The 9,661-nt window shown below is 38.7% G+C and overlaps 1 protein-coding gene across 1 annotated transcript in view; it reads right to left on the bottom strand.

The window, feature by feature from the left end:
- Positions 1 to 9,661, bottom strand: part of LOC127441231 (protein unc-13 homolog A-like) — an 82,708-nt gene that overhangs the window by 9,557 nt on the left and 63,490 nt on the right. Inside the window, exons 36-41 of the mRNA XM_051698403.1 lie at positions 4,083 to 4,139; positions 3,905 to 3,985; positions 3,638 to 3,785; positions 3,400 to 3,456; positions 856 to 948; positions 352 to 511 (exon numbers count right to left, since the gene is read on the bottom strand). Of these exons, the coding sequence (XP_051554363.1) occupies positions 352 to 511; positions 856 to 948; positions 3,400 to 3,456; positions 3,638 to 3,785; positions 3,905 to 3,985; positions 4,083 to 4,139 (596 nt within the window). The remainder of the gene's footprint in view (positions 1 to 351; positions 512 to 855; positions 949 to 3,399; positions 3,457 to 3,637; positions 3,786 to 3,904; positions 3,986 to 4,082; positions 4,140 to 9,661) is intronic.

Raw genomic sequence — 9,661 nt, 5'->3', positions numbered from 1 at the left:
TGTCTGTCATTCTATCTATCTGTCTGTCATTCTATCTATCTGTCTGTCATTCTATCTATCTGTCTGTCATTCTATCTATCTGTCTGTCTGTCATTCTATCTATCTGTCTGTCTGTCATTCTATCTATCTGTCTGTCTATCTATCTATCGATCTATCTGTCTGTCTGTCTATAAACAGTATATATACACACTATATATATATATATATATAAGTGTCTGACATATGATGACACATATGTATGGTTAGAAAACATATGCCACCGAACATATTTCGAGGTATGCCCTCGAAAATCTCAAATTAAAAAAATTTAGTCCAAGAGAAGGACATAATCAGCCTCTGTCGAAAACGTACAACTGGAAGGATTCGCCGAATTTCGGAGACCAGCTGTTGTTTTTCGATTTGGTGGCAAACTTCCTCTTCTTGTCACTCAGGTGAGGGCCGATGATGTAAACCTCCACAAATGGGCGGAATATACCCTGTGTCTGCCAGCGCAGATCATTAGCTGCCACCACTGTCAATCAAAGATGGGCGGAGATAGAAATGGACACATTAAAATAGTTAAAATTGCCATTTGGGAACTTACAAGTCATCCCAAATAGTATGCAAGATTGGGGTCAGAGCATGCCAATTATCCCATAATGTGTTGAAAATAACAAGTCAACGGTGCACATATGGTATACTATTTAATGTATACATTTTAGGACTTGGTAGTGTCAAAATACTGGCATACTAACTTTCTACATTCTCAAAAGTATTTACTTCCCCCATCACCATTGAATAACATGTTTTTAGTGTGAATTGGGATGCAGCTCATGATAAGAGGGGAAAAATAATGGTTATAAAATGCAGAGGCACCTTTAACTGTGATTTTGTGTCCTCCATTGTTTGGGTCGCTGAAGATCTCCACAGTCATTGAAACCTCACCAACTGCATCATCCACGCCTGAGGCTGAACAATAGGGTCAAAGGTCAGGACAGAAGTTTCCAGAAAGACAAGGTGAACAAAATGTTAGAAGTTTCTTTTTTGATAGCTTTCAGGGACTATACAGGGTCCATTCTAATACATACAGTAAGTGCTGATCAAATATTATAGTCACTCAAGTTTTTTTTCTGAGCTTGATAGTCATGGTCACTTATAAACTGTTGTTGAGCTGCGTGAAGATTCTTCAAAAATTTTGCTTTTGTGTTTCACCATAAAAAAATACCAGCATACAGGTTTGGAACGACATGAGGAATTGTCATTTTTAAGAGAATTGTCCTTTTGATATGATGTGAGATCTTCTGTTCCAGCAGAGAGCAGTGTTGGGTGTAGAATCTCAAACTATTCACAGCAATTGATCTGCATGAATATAAATCAAGTCCTCTGATGCGGGAGGTAAAGAAAATATGTTACCCACACTCATATTGCTTCAGAAGATATAGATTTAACCACTGCAGTCTTATAGATTACTTTTATGCTGCCTTTATGTGCTTTTTGGAACTTCAAAGTTCTGGTCACCATTCACTTGCATTGTATGAACCTACACAGCTGAGATATTCTTCTAAAAATCTTAATTTGTGTTCTGCAGAAGAAAGAAAGTCATACACATCTGGGATGGCATGAGGGTGAGTAAATGATGAATTTTATTTTTGATTGAACTGTCCCTTTAAATGGCAGCATTCACGTTTACGTGACCTTTCAGAAAGCTGCTTTCTGCAAAACCCTGAGCTAAGCCATTTTTTTAAGTGCATGTAAACGTGGTCCAAGTCTTGACAGAATGAAAGATATGAATGGAATGAAAGATATAGAAGTCTCAGCAAAGTCAAATGAGGTCCACATATCAAACTAACAAGAAACGATGCATCTAACTAAAGGTGGAGTGCTGTTCCAACCACACAACTTCACTGAAACTACAGTTTCAGGACAAAAGTATCATAAAATTACAACATCATAAATTATGAAAGAATTGTTATTTTTGGGTGAATTATTCGTTCAGAAGCAAAGGTTTACCCTTATAAAATATGTCATGGTAAAAAATTGTTCCTGGCAAAATGCATAATCTGTTTCAACTAGATTTTGATGTTGGCTTGAGAACGCCAGTCTGAAAGTTTGAAAAGCTTTAAAAAGTTTCAAACAGCTTTGTTTGCTTCAAGTTAGTATGACGTTTATGAAGGATAGATAGATAGATAGATCAGACAGACAGTTGCTAGGGTGTTCTGGGTGGTCGCCAGGCTGTTGCTAGGGTGTTCTGGGTAGTCGCTAGGGCATTGCTAGGTGGTTGCTAGGCAGTTGCTAAGGTGTTTTATGTTGTCGATATGGCGTTGCTTGATAGTTGCTAGGCAGTTGCTTGAGTTTTCTGGGTGGTCACTAAGGCATTTCTAGGTTGTTGCTAGGCGGTTGCTAGGGTGTTCCACCTGGCTGCTAGGGAGTGTATGTTTTAGCACTTAGCTAGGATTTGTTAGCATGTTTTAGCATGTTGCTTGCATGTTTTAGCACTTTGCTAGGTGTTGTTAGCATGTTTTAGCACTTTGCTGCATGTTTTAGCACTTTGCTAGGTATTATTAGTATGTTTTAGCACTTTGCTAGGTGTTGTTAGCATGTTTTAGCACTTTACTTGCATGTTTTAGCACTTTGCTAGGTGTTGTTAGCATGTTTTAGCACTTTGCTAGGTGTTGTTAGCATGTTTTAGCACTTTGCTTGCATGTTTTAGCACTGCTAGGTGTTGTTAGCATGTTTTAGCACCTTGCTAGGTGTTATTAGTATGTTTTAGCACTTTGCTTGCATGTTTTAGCACTTTGCTAGGTGTTGTTAGCATGTTTTAGCACTTTACTTGCATGTTTTAGCACTTTGCTAGGTGTTGTTAGCATGTTTTAGCACTTTGCTTGCATGTTTTAGCACTGCTAGGTGTTGTTAGCATGTTTTAGCACTGCTAGGTGTTGTTAGCATGTTTTAGCACCTTGCTAGGTGTTATTAGTATGTTTTAGCACTTTGCTTGCATGTTTTAGCACTTTGCTAGGTGTTGTTAGCATGTTTTAGCACATTGCTAGGTGTTGTTAGCATGTTTCAGCACTTTGCTAGGTGTTGTTAGCATGTTTTAATCCTTGGTGTTTTGAATCCTTTGTTTTGGTGTGGTTGATCTTTATTTTTTTATATATATTTTTTAAACATCTTTTTTTTTAAATTATTTTTATTCTTTGTCAGTATTATTGTCCATTGTATCTGCTTTTTTTGCCTGTTTATTGTACAACAGTGAGAGTTTGGCTTCAACTAAATACTGAACGAGGCACAATCGACTAACAGGCTCACACGAATATGCGAATAAACCATTTGCATATATTAATATGAATGTACTGCTTGACAGGTTAATGTCTCATGCAGTGTTTTTTTTTTTTTTGGAGAACAGAATCAGTGGATACATACCCTTCTCTGGGTAAACGTCTTCACTGTGAGTGTACCGCACGCCTTTACCTCCATGAACTACAACAGAGAAAGAAATAAAATAGACACCAATGAGTCAGTTGTTGACACAGTAAGAGTATAGAGCTATAAAATGAATGTTGATCGCATAGCTCAGATCATATTGAGATCTGAGCACAGTTTGAGATATTGTTGAGATCTCTTCTGAAACTAAGGGAAGACACATGTAAGTGTGTGTTACCCTGAGCGTGCTGCGACAGGACAAATTTCCTGATGAGTTTATCAGTAGCTTGTGTGTACAGTGACAGTGCATATCTCAAAGACTGAAGATCTGGACTCTTCTCCAAAAACGTCTTTTTCAAACCCACACCGCCCGCATGGAAGTATTGCTGTTACACATGCAGACAAATGAACACCTTCAGTATTATAATCATAGACAGCTACACAATCAATGCACCGATGTAAAATGAACAGGCCTGATTCTGATCATGTGTGTGTTCACTCGTACCTTTATAGTGTCTAGTGCGAGTTCAATGACTGCACACTGTTTAGGGGTCAATGCTTTGGCCTCTTCTCGCACCATGTGCTCCTGAATGACACAAATAAAACCATCATCACCCACATCTACACAACAGTACACTTGTCAAAGTTCAGTCATGAGTTAAATGGTGATGTCATCAACGAACCTTCAGTTTGGAGAGCTGACCCAACTCTTTAGCAGCATTAAAGATAAGCTGTGTGCCCTACACACCGTAAAGAGAGAATAAAATAATTATTAATTATTGATTAATATCACCACTAGGGTTGGGAACAGAGGACCGGTTTTATTATACCAGAACCATGTGATTTTTTTTTTGTTTTCGTTAATGGTTCTTGAACTTGCATTTTTCCGCCAATGCAGATGGAACAACGTTTTAAAATACTCTGTTGCAGAATCTACAGCGTGATCATTGTAGCCGATTCCTGAATGAATAACTCTTATGAATATGTTCGTTCAAGTCTTCAGCGTGAAACAGTGTGAACAGTGCAATGTGCTTCCTGAATGAATCACTTTAATGAGCTAGGTATTTTGAACCTTTAGCACTCTTTAGCACAACCAGTGTAGTCCGATTCCCAACAAATGACTCTTTTGAGCCGTTCTTTTGAATCTTCAGCAGCAAAAATACAAAACAACCAGTGTAGTTTGATTCCCAAATGAATTACTCTTTATGAGCCGGTTCTTTTGAATATTCATCATGAAACATACAGAACGACCAGTGCAGTTCGATTCCCGAATGATTGACTCTTATGAGCCGGTTCTTTTGAATATTCATCATGAAACATACAGAACGACCAGTGCAGTTCGATTCCCGAATGATTGACTCTTTTGAGCCGGTTCTTTTGAATATTCATCATGAAACATACAGAACGACCAGTGCAGTTCGATTCCCGAATGATTGACTCTTTTGAGCCGGTTCTTTTGAATCTTCAGCATGAAACCTACAGAACGACCAATGCAGTTCAATTCCCGAATGATTGACTCTTTTGAGCTGGTTCTTTTGAATCTTCAGCATGAAACCTACAGAACGACCAGTGCAGTTCAATTCCCGAATGATTGACTCTTTTGAGCCGGTTCTTTTGAATCTTCAGCATGAAACGTACAGAACGACCAGTGCAGTTAGATTCCGGAACGATTGACTCTTTTGAGCCAGTTCTTTTGAATCTTCAGCATGAAACATACAGAACGACCAGTGCAGTTCGATTCCCGAACGACTGACTGTTTTGAGCCGGTTCTTTTGAATCTTCAGCATGAAATGTGCAGTTCGATTCCGGAACGACTGACTGTTTTGAGCCGGTTCTTTTGAATCTTCAGCATGAAATGTGCAGTTCGATTCCCGAACGACTGACTGTTTTGAGCCGGTTCTTTTGAATCTTCAGCATGAAATGTGCAGTTCGATTCCGGAACGATTGACTCTTTTGAGCCGGTTCTTTTGAATCTTCAGCATGAAACATACAGAACGACCAGTGCAGTTCGATTCCCGAACGACTGACTGTTTTGAGCCGGTTCTTTTGAATCTTCAGCATGAAATGTACAGAACGACCAGTGCAGTTTGATTCCGGAACAATTGACTCTTTTGAGCCGGTTCTTTTGAATCTTCAGCATGAAACATACAGAACGACCAGTGCAGTTCGATTCCCAAACGATTGACTCTTTTGAGCCGGTTCTTTTGAATCTTCAGCATGAAACGTACAGAACGACCAGTGCAGTTCGATTCCCGAACGATTGACTCTTTTGAGCTGGTTCTTTTGAATCTTCAGCATAAAACATACAGTGCGGCCAGTGTTATTCGATTCCCAAACGATTGACTCTTATGAGATGGTTCTTTTGAACCTTCAGCGCGAAACATACAGCGTTACCAGTGTAGTTCGATTCCCGAACGATTGACTCTTTTGAGCTGGTTCTTTTGAATCTTCAGCATAAAACATACAGTGCGGCCAGTGTAGTTCGATTCCCGAACGATTGACTCTTATGAGATGGTTCTTTTGAATCTTCAGCATGAAACATACAGTACGACCAGTGCAGTTCAATTCCCGAACGATTGACTCTTATGAACCAGTTCTTTTGAATCTTCAGCACCAAAAATACAGCACAACCAGTGTAGTTCGATTCCCGAACAAATGACTAATCTCACTGACTTGGAAATAATGTCTTCCTAAACATGCATTTCTTATTTCCAAATATTTTTTCCTCAAAAGTATGAATCGGTAATGGAATTGTTAAGGAATCAGAATGGTTAAGGAATGCGGAATTGTTAACGTTCATCCCACTGAGGCTGTGGAATGGGGTAATATCAAAGCAAGTTGGTGTTTTTCAAAACAGTGGTTTGTTTTTGACCCATTCAGAAACACTTTTGTGATAAAGACTGTCACTCATATCAGCATTAGTGTGTACATCTGAGTGTAGTTGCACAGAGAAAGAGGACATGGAGGACAGGAGATACAGGAAGTACAGGCTGAGTGCAGTGAGACCAGGAGGGACATCCGATAGCAATTAATTAAAGAAGAGACAGTCTGTCGTGCATCATGCTAGAGTTACAGAGAGAGAGAGACATAAAGACATGGTAGTGATCTCATAGCAGGGGAACCGAATCAGACTCATCAGAAGTACATCAGATGTGAAATGGGTTGAGGCACACACTGTTATACTTACAATTATCTGGTTAATAATGAAAGAATGATGATAAAAAAAGAGCAAATCAGAAAATGAAAATCACAGCAACATGCACACATCCACTTGTACACATACACACTGATCTAAATGTTCCTGTTGTTTAAAGATGATCATAATGAATACAGACATGAACAGTGTTGGGTGTAATGCATTACTAAGTAATTAATTACTATAAAGTAAGGGATTACTCTAGTAATTTAATTACAGTTACTTCTGATGTAATTGCGTTAAATACTGTATAGACTATAGAACAATTCTATATAAAACAATAGTGAATTTAAAATCGAAATGTAACGTCTAATGTTTTCTAATTTAATGCTGCCCCTTTAAATTCTTTGGCCAGTTCATGAATAATTTCTTTGATTTTATATGATTTATTTGAAAGAATTTAAATAACAGTTTCATGTCTATCCTTGTATTTTTCATCTGGTTGAGGTTGATCAGGGTTTTAGAAAGTAATTAGTTTTAAGTAATGCGATTACTTTTCAGACACAGTACAGTAATCTAATTACACTGTAGAAGATGTAATTAGTAGTAAGTAATTAATTACTCTTTTAGAGTAACACTGGACATAAACTGATGTGACCAATCCCTCTTATATTTCAAACTCTTTCTCAACACGCTTCAATCAATTCTTGATGAATAGAGTTAAGTCCTGCCCTATAGCCTATATTTTCTCTTGTTAAATATCCAGTTTGAAATGTCAATCTGAAATGTGTCACATTACAGCAGTAAAACGGGTTGCAAACACCGTTTCATGTTGACGTTGAAGGACACAAATATCTTTTAATTCACTTCCGTAATATTGCATGATTTACACTGAAATTCCAACATATAAAATTATAATATCACTACACACTTCTGACTGTGAAATGAGTTTAAATACTCAACCTGATGGATCACAGTGAATGGATGGAGAAAGTATCCAGACAAGAGGGCGGTGTTGAGCAGTTAGTATTGATCTGTGGGGTGATGGATGCTGCCATCATCACATTACCATATACATGTCACCATGGCAGCACACATGGCTCCTATAGAAACCTGATCAATTGTTGCGACGGATGCCAAAATTATTGAAGACTGTGTTCAGACACCTAGTATTCAGAAATTGTGCATGTATGTGTGTTTAAGAGTGAGTCTGTTTTTTCTCTTTTAAAAAAAAGTATCATGTTGTCAGTGATGGTATGGAAATGTACAGTGCATCCGGAAGGTATTCACAGCGCTTCACTTTTTCCACATTTTGTTATGTTACAGCCTTATTCCAAAATGGATTAAATTCATTATTTTCCTCAAAATTCTACAAACAATACCCCATAATGACAACATGAAAGAAGTTTGTTTGAAATCTTTGCAAATTTATTAAAAATAAAAAACGAAAAAAAAATCACATGTACATAAGTATTCACAGCCTTTGCTCAATACTTTGTTGAAGCACCTTTGGCACCAATTACAGCCTCAAGTCTTTTTGAGTATGATGCTACAAGCTTGGCACACCTATTTTTGGGCAGTTTCTCACATTCTTCTTTGCAGGACCTCTCAAGCTCCATCAGGTTGGATGGGGAGCGTCGGTGCACAGCCATTTTCAGATCTCTCCAGAGATGTTCAATCGGGTTCAAGTCTGGGCTCTGGCTGGGCCACTCAAGGACATTCACAGAGTTGTCCCGGAGCCACTCCTTTGTTATCTTGGCTGTGTGCTTAGGGTCGTTGTCCTGTTGGAAGATGAACTTTCGCCCCAGTCTGAGGTCCAGAGCGCTCTGGAGCAGGTTTTCATCAAGGATGTCTCTGTACATTGCTGCATTCATCGTTCCCTCAATCCTGACTAGTCTCCCAGTTCCTGCTGCTGAAAAACATCCCCACAGCATGATGCTGCCACCACCATGCTTCACTGTAGGGATGGTATTGGCCAGGTGATGAGCGGTGCCTGGTTTCCTCCAGACATGACGCTTGCCATTCAGGCCAAAGAGTTCAATCTTTGTTTCTCATGGTCTGAGAGTCCTTCAGGTGCCTTTTGGCAAACTCCAGGCATGCTGTCATGTGCCTTTTACTGAGGAGTGGCTTCCGTCTGGCCACTCTACCATACAGGCCTGATTGGTGGAGTGCTGCAGAGATGGTTGTTCTTCAGGAAGTTTCTCCTCTCTCCACAGAGAAATGCTGGAGCTCTGTCAGAGTGACCATCGGGTTCTTGGTCACCTCCCTGACTAAGGCCCTTCTCCCCCGATCGCTCAGTTTGGCCGGGCGGCCAGCTCTAGGAAGAGTCCTGATGGTTCCAAACTTCTTCCATTTACGGATGATGGAGGCCACTGTGCTCATTGGGACCTTCAATGCTGCAGAAATATTTCTGTACCCTTCCCCAGATCTGTGCCTCGATACAATCCTGTCTCGGAGGTCTACAGACAATTCCTTGGATTTCATGGCTTGGTTTGTGCTCTGACATGCACTGATAACTATGGGACCTTATATAGACAGGTGTGTGCCTTTCCAAATCATGTCTAATCAACTGAATTTACCACAGGTGGACTCCAATCAAGTTGTAGAAACATCTCAAGGATGATCAGTGGAAACAGGATGCACCTGAGCTCAATTTTGAGTGTCATGGCAAAGGCTGTGAATACTTATGTACATGTGATTTTTAACAAACTTCTTTCACGTTGTCATTATGGGGTATTGTTTGTAGAATTTCGAGGAAAATAATGAATTTAATCCATTTTGGAATAAGGCTGTAACATAACAAAATGTGGAAAAAGTGAAGCGCTGTGAATACTTTCCGGATGCACGGTATAAAATCGTAAAAAGTCATGAAAATAAATAAAATTGTGAAAAAATAAATGGAAAGGCATACAATCGTAAAAGTTATGGCAACTAATAAAATAGTAAAAAAAATCACATAAAAACATTCAATCGTAAAACGTCACGTAAATAAATAAAATAATATAAAATCATGGAAATACGAACTAAATTCATAAAAAGTCATGGAAATACATAAAATAAAATGTCATGGAAATAAAAAAATCTTAAAAATTCATGAAAATATAATAAAATAATACAATTGTAAAA

This window comes from Myxocyprinus asiaticus, chromosome 5, assembly GCF_019703515.2.
Source record: "Myxocyprinus asiaticus isolate MX2 ecotype Aquarium Trade chromosome 5, UBuf_Myxa_2, whole genome shotgun sequence".
In the NCBI taxonomy this organism is placed as follows: domain Eukaryota; kingdom Metazoa; phylum Chordata; class Actinopteri; order Cypriniformes; family Catostomidae; genus Myxocyprinus; species Myxocyprinus asiaticus.
This window is presented reverse-complemented; position numbering and strand designations above follow the sequence as displayed.